Source organism: Anser anser (assembly GCF_964211835.1).
Source record: "Anser anser genome assembly, chromosome: 5".
NCBI lineage: Eukaryota > Metazoa > Chordata > Aves > Anseriformes > Anatidae > Anser > Anser anser.
In genome coordinates this window covers 24,476,833-24,499,263 of record NC_139725.1, presented here as the reverse complement: position 1 = coordinate 24,499,263, position 22,431 = coordinate 24,476,833, and the positions used below count along the sequence as shown (strand labels likewise).

The following is a 22,431-nucleotide window of genomic DNA, read 5'->3' as shown; positions in this document are numbered from 1 at the left end:
CTGCATCAAAGTGAGTGCTTTCATCTGATTCCTCTCTTTCCAGGCTAATGTTGCAAACCAACTTCTTAGGCAAAACGCGTTTGAAATTCTTTACCTTCACTTGAAAGATCTATAATAATGTAGTAATCATTGGAAAAAAAAAAAAAGCATTTGGCTAAAGCAAGTATGGCATAGCATGGACAGACAAAACAGTTGGTCTTGAATAGGACATGATGTTGATTGTTCAACCTATTAGCCACATCAGAACACAAAAGTTCATTGTGTGCTACAGCATATTATTACTCAGCCTACAAAAAGAAAATGCAGCAGGTGTATCTAAACGTTGAGTCTGAAAAAATAAAATGTCATTTGTACATCTTAAAACGTTTACCGAAGTGTCTTCAAACAAAGGGTATTTCCCTGTAAATTCTAACTTTCCTCCTGTCTAAAGTTTTAAACTAATGCAACTGCATTAATGTCAACAAATTTATTCCTTATTGACTTATTGCTATGAGTGAAGAACAACATCCAAGATAAAAATTCAATATTTATATGTATTCTTAGCCTTCCTTTTCAATATACATTTTACAAATGTATTGAAATTTTAATGTAACATCTGTTTCATAATATTGAATTAATATTACTTTATCTTAACAAAAATACATTTTAGTAGCCTACTGATATTCATCCATTCATCCATGTTTTGTGGACCACACATGTGGGAGTAACACTTTCAAATTTGTCAGTCTTTTCACTAAAATGCCATCTAAAATCTCAGCAACAAGTCAATATAAAATACAATCAAAAAATTATTAGCAACATTCTCATGTTCGTTTTATTACAAATTCAAGCTTACTATGAAGTCAAGCTAATTACGAATAAAAATGCATGCCCTAGAAATAAGCTTTTTCGAGTCTTACCCATTATAGATATTTCCAGTTGCTGTGATAGCTCCAAAATCAAGTCTTTGAAAACCCAGCATAAAGTTACGAAATATTTACATTTTCCACTTATGCAGTATGTACCTTAAAAATTTAACATACTATATTGCATTTTGCACTGAATTCTTTGGTAGCATATATCAAACTCTTAATTTCTTTATAATTTTATTCAAGTTCCCTGAGATCAAAAGATGTTCTATTTGTCAAACTTTTCGGTGATTTTGAGGTGCTCTTTTTTTCAGTCTTCCTGTCACCAAAACAAAGAAACAATTCTTAGAACTGATTTGGTATTTGGGATCTAAAGACATATCTATTAACTAATTGCTAAATATACTGAATTGCTAAATATAATGAATTTTTCATAAATACATTTTAAGGTGGTTTATTTGTTATTAACATTCCAAAAATAAAAAAATCTATAGAAACAGTCAGGAAAACTCTTTAAACTCTGCAAAACTCTGCAAACCTTTTATTACATGGAACATACTTTCATGATTCTGATTTTTGTGTTCTGTTGCTGTTTTTTCCTCCCACATACTACAGGAAACATTTACCTGACTCCACTGATTTAAGACGTACTAATAGTTTAATTGGGAGATTTTGAAAACTGACTTGGCAAATCCTGCTTGGTTTCATAACCAATGTGCATTGTTCTGATTAAGTTAGGTATAAGTGCTTACAAACAGTGTAAAACTAGAATCTAAGAACATGAGAAGGTATGAAAACAGATAATAGATTTAGAAAAAAACTAATTTAAAATGTCTTTTTAAAAAAGATTGCGAACAATCTATTTCTTATTGGGAAAAAAAATACCTGAAGTCTTTCACAGAACTTTGATTACTGAAGCTGGGAGCATGAATCAAGTTGAGTGTTTTGAGTGGGCTCCACTTACTGCTTTATTTGTTCTGTGTTCTGAAAATTTTTATTTTATTGTATTTTATTTTATGATGCCTGTATTGTGAGTACCTTAATAAATCTTGTCTTTTGAAGCAAATTATATTGTAGAACTTTTAAGAAAAATTAGACTGAGCCACTATTTGCACCTATTCAACCAGTTTTGATATTTTAGTTAGTCAAAAAAAAAAAAAAAAGTATTTTGGATTTTAACTTTCACTTGTATAAAAACATTTTTCATTGCATTATCTTCCAAGCAATAAAAAAGTGAAAACTTTTCAAACAAAGAAATCAACAACAACAAAAAACCCACCCACCACGAACAAACCAAAACAAAAAAAAAAAACAAACCCAACAATTTCCTAGGAAATATGTTCCATTAATTTCCATTTTAAAAAGAGTCTACAATTGCTGCTCCAAGCTCTAGCTCAGCAGACTTGACCTTGAATCTGACAGTGGAAGTGCGCCCACACTACAGTTAGAGATATCATCAGTGCAAAGCTCTGAAGACTCTCCTAACCCAACATATGAATAGTTAATTTTATGACACCATTGCAGGACACGTAATAACATAGCTACATATGTAATAAACGTGAAAATCCAGGTCATTGTAATATAGCTGGGATTACTCTAAGGGACTGGTGTAGTCCAATAAAATAATTCAGACACAAAATGAAGAAGGGAATGCTCTGTATGAAAAAAGAAAGGTTTTCTCAACAGGAAGTTACCACTTTCCATCTTAATATTACAAAAGTTCATTTGGCTCACTGCTAACGGCTCTGGTCATTCAACAGAATTATCTGGCTAGTCACAGTGAAGATAAAGAAAAACGTCCTTCCCTATACGCATCCACTCCCTTCTTGAAATTTTTTTCTACCCTGCCATAGACAACAAATTATGATGCATTTTGGAAAATAAAACTTGGAATTACTGATTTGTATGTTACATTTTTTCTTTCTTTTTGTCTGCTTCTGAGAAACAAAAATTCTAAACATCTATTTTAGAAACATCAGATTGTGTGCCTTAGCTGATAACACTTTTGTATTTTTTTAATATAGGAAAATGCCACTAATATCCTTTGAAATACAAACCTTTCCAGCGTGGAAATTACACCAATTATCATATATCACAAATTTTAAAAATTTACAGTTATCTAAACATTAGATAATATACACAATCTATTTCATACTAAGACATCACAAAAAAATATTACAGTTGAAATTCACTTTTAACAAAATATAAATGCAACATTATGCGTTTTACTTAAAACAAAGGTGAAATCCTACTCTTAATGAAATGAATGGCAACATTTGCATTATGTTGAGATATTCAAATGTAAAAGTGCCTGTATTTGTGACGACTACATGAAAATGTTATTTAAAAACGGAGATAAGTATGTTAAAAAGCAAAACATTTAGGATTTTTATTTATTTATTTAGGTCATATTAATCTTGCTAGCAATTTGTAATTTTCCATCTGTTTCCTGTATTCACTTGAATTTCCATGATTTAAATGCTGGAATATCAAAGCTTTAGGACAAGCATTGGTTGTGTTGCATACTAATACACTATCTAACATAACAGAGCACAGACCTCTAAGTGCCAGCATATATTAAATATATATTTTATTTTCTGATGAAGCCTAAAAACCATAAGGTCAAGTAGTTACAAGGTATGAAATCATACAGTAAAATTATTGGTCTCAACTCCTGTCAAACAAACAGTTGAAAAAGCAATTACCTGTTTTGTTTTATTACCTGTACCACCACTTGTATATACGTACTGAATTCTCTTGTCTTTCAGGGAAATTGGACAGTGCTCTTACTCCTTTTTTTAGATAAGTAGTTCAGAAAGTTATTTGGATTCAGAAATGAAAAACCTAAATAATATCCAAACTAAGTGCTCTGAGCTATCTAATAAAGGTCTCTGAGTATACAGGAAGGTTAGGTTTCGAGGCTCATGTGTATGCTCTTGGCTATATTGAAATTTATGTTGCAATAAGGAGAGTGAGTATCCAAAGCAATAATAAACAAGTTTAAAATGTATATGCAATCTGATTTTTTTTCAAATGCCATAATCCAAGGAGGGGGAAGGAAGGCATTCAACCTTCATCTCATGCTAAATAGGTTTTATAAAAATAAGGATTGCAATCATGACATTTGCTTACTCACAAGGCAAATTAATTACTTCCACTGGCATCACCCTCATCCTATTTGCGTTATTCTAAGGAACATTAAAATCAGGCTCAGAGTAAACTACTTCTCTCCTGAAAAAGGATCAAACAATTTGAAATAATTGCATTGCAATGTTTTCACCAACACAACACTGTCTTTAAAAAGCCTTGACAAAGGTGCAACAGTCAAGAAACTGTAGTGCTTATGAAGGGCTCAAACCCGAAAGCAGTTTATTGTCCTCTGTTCCCTGTGAAGTTAGCAGAGGTTTGATGAAACTGCACTTCAGAGAAGGATGCTTTGTACTTGAAGGATCTGTCATTATGTCCTGAGGACAGGATTCAAATTGCTTTAACTCACTATCACCATTTCATGCTGCAAAATTCTAAACTCCTAAACTCTGCATCAGCTAATTCTTTAATCCTTTTCCTTTTATTGACAACCCACTTGCATAACCCCATGCTGCACACACCCATAATGACAGCATACCCTATGTTACAAGTCCTCTGATTTACCAAACTAAAAGTCCCGTCTCACTTCGGGCAGTTGAATAACGTGGAATGCCAGATGTTCAGAGATTGTTCTATGACACTTCTTATACCCTCCCTTATGCTGCAAAGAGATAATCTGTGCTAAGCAGCAATACGTGTGCAATGCAGAACTTCTTTCTGGTAAGCAGAGCCATCACCGAATAAGGTTTTAGTATGGATAGAAAAGTGTATGTCCCAACTCTCCAGTCCTCATCCCCAGTCCCATCCTGTAAATCCCTCCAATAGCCTACAGCAAGATTCCCAGTCCTTTTATTTAGTGCACATGCCTGCACTAAATTACATTTTTTAAAAAAAAAAGTCTCACTGATTATACAAAATTGCGTCACAACTTGAAAAACAAACAAATTTCACAGAAGCAATATTTAATTGCATCATCCTCTGCTTTTTCCACCCCATAGGATTGTTTCTGAAGAGAGATTAATGAAGCAAGGAGCTTTTTATCTAATATTCAGCTTTCATTTTTACTTTTTCTATCTGTATTAAGTTTTTATAAATCATGCCATGAATATTCTCAAATAGTTGTTCTTTTCATTAGCTATTAAAATTTTCAATTTGTTTCTATCCTACCTTCTTCTAACAGAATTAAATCTTTACTAAAAATGTTATTTCTAATCCAATAGATTCATCCTAACTCCACATTTTATACTCTCTAAAGCAAATAACTATTATTGCCTTAAACTGTAAATTTCTATATTCCATATATATATTTCCCCCCCTCCCTTTTTTTCTTTGCTTCAGTACTCATCAATTACTTTAAACTCAAATTCCATCTAGGCTCTATAGATTCTTCTATACCTATCAGAATTTCATGCTATGTGTACTTTAGCTGCTCATCTGACTATAGGCTTGGAGTTGATGAGAAAAGCACAAGTTCCCATAGAGAGCAGACAAACAGTAAGAGCCATCCAATGTTTTTCTTGGTGGCAGACTAAACACACTACTACAATAGGATTATAGTGATATGAGTAGTCCCATGCCATCCATCTTTCAACTGAAGTGATAGTATGATGAAAATCTTGGAGAAAAAACAGGGTCAATAAAGGATGTGATAAAGGAAAACAGCTAAGTACACTACAGGCATAACAATACCTGCATGCACTTCAGCTACTTAGAACTTACAGCCATGCTTCATCGTGTTGGGCAACTCTTGGAAAGTACCTGGCTACATACCTAATGGCAACCACAAGTTTTCATACCAGGACAGAACAAGCTCAAGAGGTCATGGGTATGCTTGTTTCATCCTACTTGTATAGCAGGCAAAACTACCAGGCTAGCAAAATCTATATTGACTGTGCATCCATAGCCTTAAGGAAGTTAATGAAATGTCTTTTACTGATTTCAGTAGCTCTGTATTGTGTTCCTTATGTACACATCACATAAGCTTATTTTTTTCACAGGTGTGGTGCACTGAGCAAATTCCTGGTTGCTCAGTCCAAGAATTTAGATATTTTCTCTTCAGGAAAAAAAAAAGGAAAGAAAAAAACTTTTAAAAGAGTTTAGACAATTATCTACTTGATATTTATTTACAAATATAAGAAAATAACCATGTAAAGAGAAGCAGCTCTTTGCAAATTTTAGTGTAAATCTATATCATACATTAGCTGTCACCTTCCCTGATTGTTTAAATTCTGCAACTTTCATTCCAATTCTCCATATTTTTCAATAGAATTGAAATATTCTGTGAACAAGTGTAATTGGATTATAGGAAGAGATTAGATCCTATTTTTTTCCTCAGTATAATGCAATTTTTTTTTTCCTGTAATGTTTGTGTTCCTGAGATTTTCTTCCCATCAAAAGAAGTATGTATACTTACAATATTTCCTTCATATGTTTTACAGGAAATTATTGCAAGATGAGTCTCATTTCTTTATTTCTTTATGTTGCTTCTTTGTGGTATTTCTACATTCAAAACTAGTGTTTCTTCCAAGTAAGCTTGAAGTTAAATTAATCCTTTAAAAAAAAAAAATCTGTTGCAAGCAGCAGAGGTCCTTCTAAAGTTAGAGGCACACTAGATTACTAAAAACATAAGTTAGAATAACAAGGCAAACACATCATCTAAAATTTTTACTTGTATCTGTCCCTAAATTTCAGTAGGAATTTGGGCTGTCTTATTCGCCCTCTACTGTTTATCACCAGTGTTTATTTTGTTCCATTTCTCAGACCTCCTTTCAGCTGAAGCTGCATTGCTCAAGGGTATTGTTTCATTTTAGTCCTAGTAACTATCATATAATACAAATCTACGTTCAGTTTAAACATTCAGAATTATTTACACTTAAAATCGAGAGGTCTAAAACCTTGGAACCAAACTGGAGAAACATTTACTAGAGGAAGGAAAGACTATTACATTTATTTATTCTGCAAAACTTCGCTGCTTCAGCTTAAATCTGGAACATTTTTCAATTAGTGTTTTTATACTAAATCTTGACTCTTTTTGAGAAAAGAAAAAGTACCTCCCACTTCTAGTTAATTATGCTTCTGCCTACTTTAAAGTATGAACATGAAGATTTTAACTAAAGATGTAATTTGGAATGCAAACTTCTCAGAGCAAGGAACTAGCAAATCATGTTTAAATAAACAAACAAAATTCTCTGGTCTCTGCTTTAGTTGTCATTCTCTCATTAGCGTGCATATTGTAGGCTCTGAAACATAAATGGAAAGGTTACCTTCTCTTAAACGCAGTTTTTACTAGATACGTGCACATGCAAGTTGTGTATGGAGAGAGAATAAACATTAAAACTATGTTATTTATACAGGTGGTCAATTCTATGAGATTATCTAAGGAAGGCTGGCAAGGCTAGCATCCTGGTCGGGGTCTGTTATAGACTGCCGAACCAGGATGAGGAGACGGATGAGGAGTTTTATAGGCAACTGACAGAAGTTGCAAAATCATCGGTGCTTGTCCTCATGGGGGACTTCAACTTCCCGGACATATCCTGGAAACACAACATGGCACAGAGAAAGCAGTCTAGGAGGTTTCTGGAGAGCGTGGGAGATAGCTTCCTGACACAGCTGGTCAGCGAACCTACCAGGGGTGGTGCCCCGCTAGACCTTCTCTTCACAAACAGAGAAGGACTGGTGGGAGATGTGGTGGTCGGAAGCTGTCTTGGGCAGAGTGACCACGAAATGGTAGAGTTCTCTATTCTTGGCGAGGCCAGGAAGGGGACCAGTAAAACTGCTGTATTGGACTTCCGGAGGGCTGACTTTGAGCTGCTCAGGACGCTGGTTGGCCGAGTCCCTTGGGAGGCGGTTCTGAAGGGCAGAGGAGTCCAGGAAGGCTGGGCGCTCCTCAAGAAGAAAATCGTGATGGCACAGGAGCGGTCCGTCCCCACGTGCCCAAAGACGAGCCGGCGTGGAAGAAGACCGGCCTGGCTCAACAGAGAGTTGTGGCTTGTGCATAGCAGAAAAAAGAGGGTTTATAATCTTTGGAAAAAAGGGCGGGCCACTGAGGAGGACTACAAGGATGTAGCGAGGCTGCACAGGGAGAAAATTAGAAAGGCCAAAGCTCATCTGGAGTTCAATCTGGCTACTGCCGTTAAAGACAACAAAAAATCCTTTTACAAATATATCAATGTGAAACAGAGGACTAAGGAGAATCTCCATCCTTTACTGGATGCGAGGGGAAACCTAGTTACTAAGGATGAGGAAAAGGCTGAGGTGCTTAATGCCGCCTTTGCCTCAGTCTTTAGCGGCACTACCGGTTGTTCTCTGGATACCCAGTGCCCCAAGCTGGTGGAAGGGGATGGGGAGCAGGATGTGGCCTTCGCTATCCATGAGGAAATGGTTGGTGACCTGCTACGGAGCTTGGATGTGCGCAAGTCGATGGGGCCGGATGGGATGCACCCGAGGGTACTGAAAGAACTGGCGGAGGAGCTGGCCGAGTCGCTTACCATCATTTATTGGCAGTCCTGGCTATCGGGGGAGGTCCCAGTTGACTGGCGGCTAGCCAATGTGACGCCCATCTATAAGAAGGGCCGGAGGGCAGACCCGGGGAACTATAGGCCTGTCAGTTTGACCTCAGTGCCAGGAAAGCTCATGGAGCAGATTATCTTGAGGGTCATCACGCGGCACTTGCAGGGCAACCAGGCGATCAGGCCCAGTCAGCATGGGTTTACGAAAGGCAAGTCCTGCTTGACGAACCTGATCTTCTATGACCAAGTGACGCGCTTGGTGGATGAGGGAAAGGCTGTGGATGTGGTTTACCTTGACCTCAGTAAGGCTTTTGACATCGTTCCCCACAACATTCTCCTCAAGAAACTGGCTGCTCGGGGCTTGGACTGGCGTACGCTTCGCTGGGTTAGAAACTGGCTGGATAGCAGGGCCCAGAGAGTTGTGGTGAATGGAGTCAAATCTGGTTGGAGGCCGGTCACTAGTGGTGTCCCCCAGGGCTCGGTACTGGGGCCGGCCCTCTTTAATATCTTTATCGATGATCTGGATGAGGGCATCCAGTGCACCCTCAGTAAGTTTGCAGATGACACCAAGCTAAGTGCGTGTGTCGATCTGCTCGAGGGCAGGAAGGCTCTGCAGGAGGATCTGGATAGGCTGGAGCGATGGGCTGAGGCCAACTGTATGAAGTTCAACAAGGCCAAGTGCCGGGTCCTGCACCTGGGGCGCAACAACCCCAAGCAGAGCTACAGGCTGGGAGATGAGTGGCTGGAAAGCTGCCTGGCCGAGAAGGACCTGGGAGTATTGGTTGATAGTCGGCTGAATATGAGCCAGCAGTGTGCCCAGGTGGCCAAGAAGGCCAACAGCATCCTGGCCTGTGTAAGAAGCAGTGTGGCCAGCAGGTCTAGGGAAGTGATTGTGCCCCTGTACTCGGCTCTGGTGAGGCCGCACCTTGAGTACTGTGTTCAGTTTTGGGCCCCTCGCTACAAGAAGGACATGGACATGCTCGAGCGAGTCCAGAGAAGGGCGACCAAGCTGGCGAGGGGTCTGGAGAACAAGTCTTACGAGGAGCGGCTGAGGGAGCTGGGCTTGTTCAGCCTGGAGAAGAGGAGGCTCAGGGGCGACCTTATCGCTCTCTACAGTTACCTTAAAGGAGGCTGTAGAGAGGTGGGGGTTGGTCTGTTCTCCCACGTGCCTGGTGACAGGACGAGGGGGAATGGGCTAAAGTTGCGACAGGGGAGTTTTAGGTTGGATGTTAGGAAGTACTTCTTTACCGAAAGGGTTATTAAGCATTGGAACGGGCTGCCCAGGGAGGTGGTGGAGTCACCATCCCTGGAGGTCTTTAAAAGACGTTTAGATGTAGAGCTTAGCGATATGGTTTAGTGGAGTACTTAGTGTTAGGTCGGAGGTTGGACTCGATGATCTTGAGGTCTCTTCCAACCTAGAAATCTGTGATACTGTGATACTGTGATCTAGTTTTTTATAAACTATTATTTTAAAATTACACATACATATGCATACACTAGTCTATGACTAGTTTCTTATACCTCACAAAACCACAGTTCAAAAGTATGTGAAGATATGAAACTGCATCCTCCATGACTTCTCTATAATACATAGTTTTAATAACATAGAGAAGAAACTTTTCTAAGTTTGTTTCAGTATAGCACAAAAACAACTCTCCATATTTCATGCATTAATGTTTCATGAGATTCAAATTACATTTGCAGGGAAGTGTTATGTATTTTGAGTAGCTTCATTTATACTTTTAATGTTTTTATAATTAAAAAAGAGAAAATGAGCTGGTTACATGCTGAATTATGCAAGAGTAAAAAATCATAGACTTTCAGTCAATTGCAGAGTATGTAGTATACACAGAAAAGCAGACATCTATATTGACTATCCCATTCATTGTTCAAATGAAACATCTTTTAATAGGACAAAAAGCAGGAATACTAACTCCACTGGCCAGTAAAGCCTGAACGACACTTTCAGTGACAGCAAAATGTTAACTTTATTCTCTAGCTAAATTAAAATATATTTTTCCCCAATGTAAAATCTTCCTGTGATTTTTTTTCCTCTCCTATTTGTTGTGAGGTGTGTTGTGAACACCTGTCAACATGTCATATACACAAGGATGGGCTTCATAAAATAATGAACATTTACAGTACTGTTGAGTACAGTAAACTGGGATACTTTTGACTGCAAGACAGCATGTAATTATAATTTAATATCATTACTGGAATTGCTGAAAAGACACTTCTCAATACAAATATATCTAAAAAAAACCAAGTAGATAATGTACATTCTTTTAAAAACAATTATGTGCCTGTGATGGCATCGAGAAAACTCCCATTGTTTTGCATTAGACAGGATCTAAGTTAAAAACTCATAAAAAAGGAATTCCAAAAGGAATTGATATTCCTGACTGTATTTGGGGCACAGGTGGCGTATCCTTTTTTAAAAACTTTCTCAGTCATATAAACTATAGATGTTACTTTGGCTCCTCATGGCTAATTTGCTCATTGTCCAAAGAAGCATTGTGAACTGGCTGCTTTCCTGAAAAGCTGTCAGACAAAAGGTAAGTACATAAACTACACGGACATTTCTACACTTCTCAAGAAAATCCCTAAAAGGCTGTGTAAAAGTTAATGTGAAGCATTAGCTTCACATGCACTCCCCAGCACCAGAATAGCTATATACTTGTTATAAGTGATATACTGTATTTTAACTGGACATTTTACACTTGATGAAAGCAGTTACTGCAAGAAATCCTCTGCTTGAAACATACAGGAGATCTGACACGCTCTTAGTAGCAGATCATGGAGTTAAGTTTGATGACCTATATGCACAGACAGGAATTCATTTCCTATTGATTTCAAAGAGATTAAGGCTACCCGTTTTTTTATGGTTGAGGACTGCAAGTCCAAGACAAGCCTAAGTGTATGTCCTTAGCTAAAACAGAAATTTTCACGATAAATATGAAAGATTAAATATGAGAGAACCTCATGGGTACCCATTATTCAAGCCCAGGTTGGATGAGGCCCTAGGCAATCTGATCTAGTGAGTGGCATCCCTGCCCATGGCAGAGGGCTTGGAAGTAGATGATCTTTAAGGTCCCTTCCAATCCTAGCCATTCTACGATTATACCTAAAAGTGACTCAAGTTTCACTATGAGCTTTGATAAACACAGATAAAATACACAATATACTTAAAAACATAAAATAAAATAAAAAGGCAAACAAAATTACATAGTTTAATTATCCCACTTAATTCAAGTCCAAGGAAAGGACAACCAATAGGAATATACAACAGCACATAGCCACATTGCCATTGCCTATAGCACATTTCACTGAAGCTGTCTGAAACTTGAAAGCATGGAAAAGCTGAAAACAGGATCTAACAAGATCTTAGAAATACATTGAAAATATCACTCTCTTGCACTGCTGGCCAAATTCCCAAATTACCTTAGGACTTACATCCAAATTTAAAATTAAAATCGCATTCTAGGTAGGAATGGTCAAAATCTGAAAAGCTGCAGTTCAAATGAATCTATCTGTAGGATTTGGTAGAGTGATAAGGTGCAAACACTGCTGAATTATTTTCAGACCATCTTTGGCAAAGTTGATTTTTACAAAATATGTAACACATTCATCAAGGACATTTAACAATACAGAAAATCTAACTTCTCGACACTATACCATCTGCGGGAGACCTCTCTTTTCAAAGGTATGGAAATACTATGCTACAGCAGAATCATTTCAAGTATGGAAAAGACAGATTTGTAAAGACTCCTGGATGATTATTTAGGCATCATAACCCAAAAGGCATACTTGCACATTCAGAAAACCGAATAGCCAAACCACTTATTTAAACCATAAAAAAAGAATCAAAAAAAAATCATAAATTCGGGTACTTGTTTAAAAAAGTGATGATAGTCTTGCTGAATTCTGAATTATGACTGCATGTCCATGTCATTTTTTGTTGTTGTTGTTGTTGAATGTGTCCTTAATAATCTTGTAATGCAGAATTTGTGAATCACTGATCAGGGGTATAATTCCTCTGTGTAAAAACTTCGCCGTTCTTGTCAAAGTCCTTCATGTAAACTATTCTAACTTGAAAAAGAAGAATGGAAGGTATCTTGTCAGGTCTAGACATTGAATGGTAAAACAAAATGTTTTCCAAAGAGCCATGCAAAAATAAAAATTGTCATCAATTCCTTATGAGATTTAGTAAACATCATTTTTCCTTGAGATATGACAAGATGGTAGAACTGAATATTTTTAAAAGGATTAAATTAAAATGACTTGATTAATTTTAATTAAAATCTAACTACGCATACCATCAAAAAAACAAAAAGAAGAAAAAAGGAAAATACTTGTTAATTATATACCCACTGACAGAACATTTGATGCAAAAAAATAAAATTTGCCAAAAAAAATTATTTGATGCAAAAAATGAAATGTAAATACACAAAATAAATCCCTAATCACTTGAAAACAGCTAATATACTTTTCTAAATATATTTATATTTCTATACTATACATACTTCTATATACTCCATAATACTCAGTAACTTTTATGAAGAAGTCCTATCACATTCAGTATCTAGCTAACAGCTCCAGCAGACTTAAGAGAGCACAGAAGCTACATATTCAGCAGTGCCTCTTTAAACCATTTGTTCACAATTCAGATGATTCTAAGAAACAATAAGAAAAAAACAAAAGCAAATTAGTCCATATGGAAGGAATGTACAATATTACTACTTGAATGAAACTACTTCAGTGAATGAAACCATCCCTCTCCCTGTCATGTCTTAGAATCTCACAGCTGCAATAATGTCACACATTAGTGTGCTCATGCACAAAAACAAATGAAAGCCTTCTCCATTACAAAATCTTGGAAGAAAAGAACACTTTGTTACAGAATTATTTCAAGAGGTTATCCAACATTTTATTTGACCTCAAATTTCTGCCCTTAAAAATGTTAATAAATATATATCCATAGATATGTCTTCCATATATATCTATATTTAGGATATATATTCATACCTTTTCTATCATATTAAGATCTTTTCTATTCAGTCTCTATCTAGTTACACACAGAGAGATGAGAAAAGACACAACAGCATTTTAATGGTGTATCCTGACCCTAACCCTGCACTTGTTTGGATTTGCTTTTTACTCACAGATCACAAAATTGTAAGTACGGTGAAACGTAAATTTTATAGTATCACCAACCAATACCTATGAAGTAAACATGGTAGAATGATCAGTTTTTTGGTACATTTGTAACTGTTGCAAATGTTGCAAACAGCAACCTATGTAAAGCCATAGAAAATGAATGTACCATGTCTAAATGAACACCTTGGGGCTTTTCTGGGCCATAAAATAAAATAATAATAAACCCTAACATCCCCCTTTCTACATTATTTGTAATTAAAATCCTGGGAAAATTATTCTGTTCTCAGTTGTCAAGAAGGAAGGGGAGACATGGATTAATGTCCTTGTGGTCATCCCATTAATGTGAAAAAAGGAGCATCTCTATGTTCTGACCTACAGATTGTTCTGTCTAGCTTCATTGTTTTTCACTATAAGTGTGCTGAAAAATAGCAAGAAATTCAGCTCATGGAAAATGCATCTGGCCTATCTAGATGAACACTTCTTAGTGGTATCAAGGGCTAGACCCTATTAATTTCACTGGCTACTTTACTGCACTCGTGGCTTTGCAAAAGACAACCAGCAGCTTGATCCTTTCTGTACTGAATGTTGCTTAACTATTGCAAAATAATCTTGTATAGCAAGAGCTACTCAATGAATATCTAAGGAAGACAATCTCACAGATAGCATTTGAGAATTGTTTTCAAATGACAAAGGAAGTAAAGGAAACTTAAAGATAAACATTTAAATAACCGTATCTCTCTAGGTCAAAGAAATAGTAATTACCAGAATCTTTTATAACAAAAAGAACATAGTTTCACTAATGAGTGGATATCTCCAAATTTAATAAGCGCTACTACAGCACTACATAGCCTTCTAATGCAAATAGAGTCTTCCGACAAGCCACTACAAAACTTTCCTCTCAGAGGCCGACACTGTCTCTAACAAGAATCAGAGAACAAAACAAGGTCGTATCAAGCTGCTGGTTTAGGAAAATATATCAATACCTAAAGCTAAGTGGCTGGCTTAGAACTTCATATTCACAGCAGTAAATCTATGCCTAAGTACATGCATAATTTATAAGCCTATCTCCTTTTTTACCTTTTCATATACTTGCAATTACACATTTTTAACCAAGAACGGCACCAGCCAGTGGTGACGACTACTGGAAAAAAAAAAAAAAAAGAAAGGAAAAGAGCACTGGAATAGGTAGAAGTAATGAATGAAATTAGCAATCATTTGAGTAAACAGAAACAAAGACTGATTAGTGCTAAAACAAACCATTTATGAAAGTTGACCTAGCTTATCAATAAAAGCTACAATTGTAAGAGACAATAGGATGTACAATTGCATCCTTCTTGTGAAATAAAGATCCTGGATTTAGATGACATTAAATTTGGTTCACTGGGGAATCTTGTATATATTTGTTATCAAATTGCATATCTGCGAAACATATTGTGTCCATACATCCATGTTCTGTCTTATATTTCTCCCACAATGAGAATCTGTGGAGTCGAATATCATTAAATAACAACTATCTATAAATAAGAGATTTAAAACAAAAGAAATTAAGAACTTTTGAGATTCAATTAAGCATTACAAATCCAAGGCACAAGCATCACTTGAATATAGATAACTTGTACATGTATAATTTCACTAGATAATCAGCTGATGTAAATATCCACATGGAAAAAAAATTACTTACACCAACTGAGGTGGTGAAGCACAGATGTTATATATGGCTGTATTTACATGTATAGGTCACACATTTTTATTTCTACATTACATATGTGTGATTATGTGTGCATTAACTTGGAAAAGTAGGATACTAAGAATAAATTTGGAGTTAATAAATATACTGGAAATTTGGATTTACAACTTAATTTTTAAAGATACACTGAAAAAGTGCTAGCATCTAACTCTTGCCCTGACCTCAACTACTATGCAAAATATATACATATTCTTCAGCTCCCATGGATTACAATTTTTTTTATTATTTAAAAAAAAAATGAAAAAAAATACAATGATAAAAGTGAGGAAATCAATATATTTACTAAACAGTTTTGACTTCACAGTACCTTATAAATGATTTACCATCTCAGAAAGTTTATATAATACTGCACACATTCTGAACTATTGTTTTTATCAATATTACTATGGAACATTCATTACTTTTGAAATGACAAAATGTTCTTGGTGATGTTAAAAAGCACCAATTTTGTTGAGATATCCCATGGTCCAACAGACAGGTTTATATTCTCTTCTTTCATTTTTATTATTTTTCTTACCATCAATATAAAATTCAGACAGCTCAAAAAGAAAGCCTTTCTGTGCTAGTATAAATACTAGGACAATTACAGTATAATAAAAGTTTAAACATTTCATGGCTTGTGAATTACAAAATTCTTGCCATTACTAAATATATCAAAGTAATTCCATTTTAGTTTGAATAGCAAATGTGGAATAGTACATACCCTATGGAATATAACAATTTTTATGAAATATCTGCTGTAATAATATTTGTAATTTAATAGAAATTTTGTAGTATGTTTGCTAACTAGCGTCTTTAATAAAAATAAACCTTACAGAAAGGTATCTTTACATTAAAAATATTTTTATAATAAAATATCTCAAATTATTGGCATCAGTAATTTCTAAATTAAATTATTAAATTCAGATTTCAAAAAAACTTCATCACATTGAGGTTGTAATCTTTCCTCAATTATTGTTGCTCATGTTGCTATTAATATAAGGAAGGCATAACTTATACTTAGAAATGGCATGCAGTGAAGACAACCCTTAGTATATACACTCACATTGCATAAAGCAAAGCAGTCTTCACTTTAAGTGTTCATGTGAAGTGTAACATGACTTACCTAACTACTTGTGAAATAATTAAAGGAGGGGATGAGCCTCTTAAAGGCTCAAATATAAGTGAACTATAACCTGTGAACTTTCTTTAACAAAGAGCTAATTCTATCATTTCCTTCTGTTTCTAAAACAGAATGTGATAATATTGGTTTTGGACAACATTTAGAGTTATTTTATTAAACATTTCAAATATAAAAATCAATATATAGTCTTCAAAGATCTGCTTATCTTTTGACTTGATTTCTTGTTTCTGCATCACTAAATTATACGAGCACTTATTTGCATATGATCTTCAAGAAATTATATTTTGCTTCAGTACTCATTATTAAAGAATGTCATTAAACACTGTTCAATCTATTCCACAAATCAATTTCACTTCATGAACCAGTAACACAGTAAAGAGCTTAAATGGACAGTCCGTATCTCATGCGCAGCGTGCAGCTGTTATTTAATATCACAGTTACTAATAAGAAAATAAAACATCTTAAAATATTTTATTTTTACTGCATTTATGTTTTGGTGAAGTGAACAACAAAAATAACCATGAAGAACTGAGAAGCATGGAGATCACATATTACATTACTAGAAACATGAACCAAGAATTTACACTGCAGTTGAAATTGCCAATCTGGAGACTTTAAAGAAATAGTATTTTTTATTTTATTAACCCTATTCAAATCCTAGGTTCCAAGTTAAACTGAATGAATTGTCATGCAGTTGTTTACTACTGCTGAATAACGTGAGAAAAAGAAAGACCCCAGACAGACTCTCATCTGTAATGCTGCATTTGCTAAGATAACATTTGAGAAGCAGGGGAAAGCAGAAGGCCACACAGCCAGTACTAACTCTATCCCCAAATACTCTTCAAGTCTACAAAATACTAAGACTGAAATTTACACCACTGGGAGATAAGAGAACAGTGAACTCAGCCCCTGGGCATTTCTAAGGATATTTATTAGAGTCTATGGTCATGTCTTCCCACTGCTCCACTATTTGCAAGCTATGCCTCAAAATAACTTATTACTAATAGGAAGTCTAATCTACTTGCAGGGAGAAAAAAAAAGTGTGTGAAAATAACTACAGGCACAAAACCAAGAGAAAATACTAATTCTGCATAAGATGAAGTTGCATAATGTTTTGACTGCAGGGTAAAGCATAATAACAGGTATTGACTACCTGAAGTCAGGGACGCTATGCTACAGGCAAAGACCTCAACAGATGCACCTTATCTCCGGAAGATGAAAAATTTTCCATTTCTTATTTCCTATAGTGCAATATATCAACAAAATTCTTTTTGTAACTTGTATATAAAGAAGCTATTCATTTCTTTTTTGTTTGTTTATACCAGGCAGGCACCTATTTTCATGGTTGGGTTTGTCTCACATCTATCTGTGACTTCCCACCACCTGATGAATTCTCAAAGCAAGCAAAAGGTAGATGATGTCAGCAAGAAAGTAGTGTATTGCTGCACTATCCCTACAAACAAGTTGGGAAAATAATGTTGTTTTAGATGGCACAAAGAAAAAAATAATTATCATATGGCCAATGCAGGATCATCTTTTCATACAGAAACTTCAAAATGGGGCTAGGCTGACCATGCCTCACTCTACTTATCTCTGACATGTCAGAAAAATGTGGTATCGCCTTTTCTACTCCATACTCTGCTGCACAGGATCTGTCCCAGTTTGACAAGAAGCTTTGTAAACCCAATGTCTCTTTCTACATTCTCATGCAACTCTTGATTGTATAAATTCTGAACTCCCCAAGAGCTGCTAAATACAATTCTGATTAGTTGAAAACTTATGCATATGACCGTCATGTGACTGACACAGCATGCAGCAGAAAAACACAATAAAGTCATCCAGATTTGCATTCTGGAGATTGCTCTGAACTTCAGATTTGTTCAAACAATAAAGAGCACACCAAGTGACTCTGTGTTGTGTATCTTAGAATATGGTTGGTTGTTTTTTTTTTTTTCCTCCCAGTACTAGGTCTGATAAATAGTATGTCTAGTATGAGTTTGAAGGACTAGAAGTCAAATTTAATCTTTGACACAGTTTGACAGTGCCAACTTTAGGTTACATGGGACAGAGCTTAAAACACATACCCCACCTGGATTAGTGCATTCAGCTCCAGGGCTCCCATCATAAGAAGGGCATGGACCTGTTGCAGCAAGTTCAGAGGAGGGCCACAAAGATGATCAATGTGCTGGAGCTCTCTCCTATGAAGACAGGCTGAGGGAGTTGGGGTTGTTCAGCCTGGAGAAGAGAAGACTCTGGAGAGGCCTTATAGCTGCCTTCCAGTACCTAAAGTGGGCCTACAGGAAAACTGGAGAGAGACTCTTGTCAGGGAGCGTAACGATAAGAAAAGGAGTAATGGCTTTAAACTAAAAGAAGGAAGGTTTAGATTAGATATAAGGAAGAAATTCTTTACTCAGAGGAATAAGGTGGTGGTCAGGCACTGGAACAGGTTGGCCAGACAAGCTGTGGATTCCCCATCCCTGGAAGTGTTCAAGTCCAGGCTGGATGGGACTTTGGGCAACCTGCTCTAGCAGAAGGTGTCCCTGCCCATGGTAGAATGGTTGGAACTAGATGATCTTTAAGGTCCCTTCCAATCCAATCCATCCTATGATTCATTGAAAGAAACGATAATGTTGGCCATTACCCTGAGAAAGTGAATCTCTTTGAAGAGAGGATGACATGTGAAGCTAATTGATTCTAATTCTTTTCAAGCATAAAATAAAAACAAAATATGTAAACATGAAATCGTGTTTCTACTTACAAGACTGCACGTGGCAGATCATTCAAGACATTCAATGAAAAATATGCCAGCAGTGTTCAGAGACTCTGCCATGAGAAAGCTACATCTTTCCCTACGCCTCATGAATGCTCCCAACATTTCCCCTACATTCAGAAAGGAACAATGAACAGTGAAGCCTAAACTTGCTGTGTGGTCTGAGAGAGGATGGGGAAAGGAAACAAGTAAATACTTGTCCAAAGGGGAAAAACTTTAAATAGGTGACGAGAAAAAGAAAAAAAGAAAAAGAAAAAACCAACAAGATTTGAATATATGATTTTTTAAACAATATTTGTAGTATCTAAAGAAAAGTTTTAATCCATAACTTTTAAGTAGACAGTGCAAGCAAAAAGCTCAGATCTCAGAAACTGCAAAATAACGTGGAAAAAGCGGTCAAAGAACAAGAGAAATATATATATTAAAAAAAAAATGCATTAACCTGAGAACCAGAAAAAGTATTTACAGTTATTCTATGGAGCATACGCTAATTCTACTTAGCATTTAGCCATGAAATGAAGAATTTCCACTGAACAGCAGAAGCAGGAAAGGTTTACCTTTGAAGCACCGGAACCTCAACTGGACCCCTATCACTTGAACAAGGGAATAATTCTCCCTAGCCCTTTCTAGGTAAGTTATCTCAAACATTACTCATTATTTGCTGCCTATAGTGTGCCATAGGCAACATGTAATTGGAAAATAAATTGTCATCCTATTAAAAAAATAATTTTATAGAGATATGAATTTTCAATCCATAAAACATATATGTAAATCTAAAATGTTAAGGGCTTTTTCACACTGCAGAAAGAGATGTCTTTGTAACTACTGTAGACACATCCATTTAACCTTGTTACAATGCACAATGTTCAATGGAGAGTCAAAATTATTACTGCATTATTACAATACCGATGGCAAGACCTATATAGAAAAGAACACCAAATGTTGAGTAATTAGTAAAACTGAAGTTGAAAATCCTTGCTGAAATCTATCCAGAGAAATGTGCTATTTTGAGAAATTATGTGAAGCATTTTTCTGCTGGCAAAAAGGTATACCATAAGTTTGGGGTTGGGGACCTTCCAGAAAAAGTCAGTAAGACATGCAAATTACAGAGCCCATTTATTGTCTCTATTCCCTTAAGCATCGTGATGCATTCCTTACAAATACCACCACACCAAATCTGATTTCTTTCTCATACATCTACTTGTAAACAAAAAATGGTTTGACACTATAACTAGAAAAAAAAAATACTACGTTTACGGTTTTCATGTATTTGTAATTTTAGAACCCAGTGTACTAAATTCTTTAGCGATGGGCCCATATCAAACATTTTCTATTAGATGAAGTCTCTTCCAAATAGTATATTACTTTTGTGAGTGGAACCCAGATCTCATTTTCCATATGTAAATATAATGATTGTACTTATCAGAGACCAATCTGACAGGTTGAAAAAAGGTCAAGTTGCTATCTGTAGTTTCTCATTGAGAACTACCACTGCATAAATTCTGAACAATTGAATTACAGTAATAACAGCTCTGTACTTCTACAGCACATTTTATCAGAATGTTAAATAACTACACATTGGTTTTGCTTCATAATATATGGTACTGAGGTTTGAAAAACTCAAACGATACATCTGCCATCAGCTAATCTGTGACAGACCTAAAAAAAAGATAATAGATTTTCTCAATACCACTACAAGAAATGACATCAAAATTAGGGAATTAAAATTAAAATATTCAAATTAAAATATCAGAGACAGTGTATCTTAAATAACCCTCACATCAAATTATCAGAGGTAAATAGAGATAGTATCTTGATAGCCTTTGAGGGCTATCTACTATCCTGGAATCATCCTTAAAATTATTTATTTGTGCGTCAAGATTTGTATACTGTCAAAAACTTTATTGTTTGAAGTTTGGTATTGTACAAGTTTTCCAATTTCATGTCCTAAAGCTAACAGAAAACTAAACCAATGCTTTCTTTCCTAGTTCTTCTTCCACCTCCTACAACAAATAAGATATTAAGTGAGGTAAGATCATGAGCTCTAAAAACCATGAGTGTGCTTTACCTGCTATATACAGGCAGTAACAAGAAAATTGGCTTGGTCCCATCACATAAGCAGGCTAGAAAATATTATTTACTACAGATACTGCAGCAAGCAGATGACATAGATAAGCTCAAAAAACTTGTAAATCTTGAGGACTGAATGGGCAGTCCCAACAACAATTAGCACTCCAAAAAATTTGTATTACAGCATATAAAATGATAAAATAGCTTCAGGTGTAACAACAAAGCAGGAAAATATAGGGTATATTCGTTAAAATGTAAATGGAAAAGGACAAAATAGTGCTTTAAAAAAAGTAAATATAAAGTTTATATAGTAAGTTAATGACAAAGTCTGTGATAAGCTCAGTAATGAGCTTAAACCTATCTAAATTTTAAGGGAGGAGAAGAGGACTCCTACCAAGAGTGATGACTCTTCCTTACTCACTTTTCATCAGGAATGTGTGTTTTGGATTTTTTATTCTTTTAAGGCCAGTATTTAAGATCAGCAGCAGTATCAGTCTCATGGAAAAAGGGTGCATTGGAGAAGAAAACATGCACAGGATTGCAATTGCATTTACAGATGTACATCGAATGGATGAAGGAGAAATACAAAGTAAAGCCCTATATCACTTTTTTCCCCTCTAAAATAAGTTGTAACAGTACAAGATGTAGATAAGAAGGAAGAACAAACTTGTAAACAAAGGAAAACGATATGCAAACAGTTAATTATAGAAATGCTTGTCTATGTACGCTCACTTATCTGTTAAAGTAAGTATTAACACTTGTACATTTCCAACGAAACACAGAGGAAAAACAAGCATGTTCTATATGATGCTTATCATTACTTTTGAAAAGAAATTGCCACCTGAAGTGTACTGTGGAAAAGTACAATTGATTTCCTCCTTCTGGCAAATAAATGCAAAGAACAGATTTACCACTGTAGTTATATGTCAGTGTTCTGTTATAAACAAAGCTGACAAAGTTCATGAGAGGGCAACAATAAAGCTCTCAGTCTAAAAGTATCACAGAATATCCCGAGTTGGAAGGAACCCATAAGGATCATCAAGTCCAATTCCTGGCACCGCACAGGTCTGCCCAAAAGTTTTGACCATGTGACTAGGTGCACAGTCCAATCTCTTCTTAAA

General features: G+C 35.7%; 1 protein-coding gene across 9 annotated transcripts in view; it reads right to left on the bottom strand.

Moving 5' to 3' along the window:
• Positions 1–22,431, bottom strand: part of NOVA1 (NOVA alternative splicing regulator 1) — a 156,888-nt gene that overhangs the window by 5,053 nt on the left and 129,404 nt on the right. The window contains exon 5 of one of the 9 annotated variants that reach the window (XM_083838491.1): positions 1–1,167. This exon is cut by the window's left edge and continues 321 nt beyond it. The exons of 7 other annotated variants lie outside the window; for them this stretch is intronic. In XM_083838491.1, coding sequence (XP_083694617.1) covers positions 1,159–1,167 — 9 coding nt within the window. In that variant the 3' untranslated portion in view covers positions 1–1,158. Of the gene's footprint in view, positions 1,168–11,771; positions 12,533–22,431 lie in introns of those variants that run through there. One more of the 9 variants, XM_083838490.1, reaches the window with a different exon arrangement.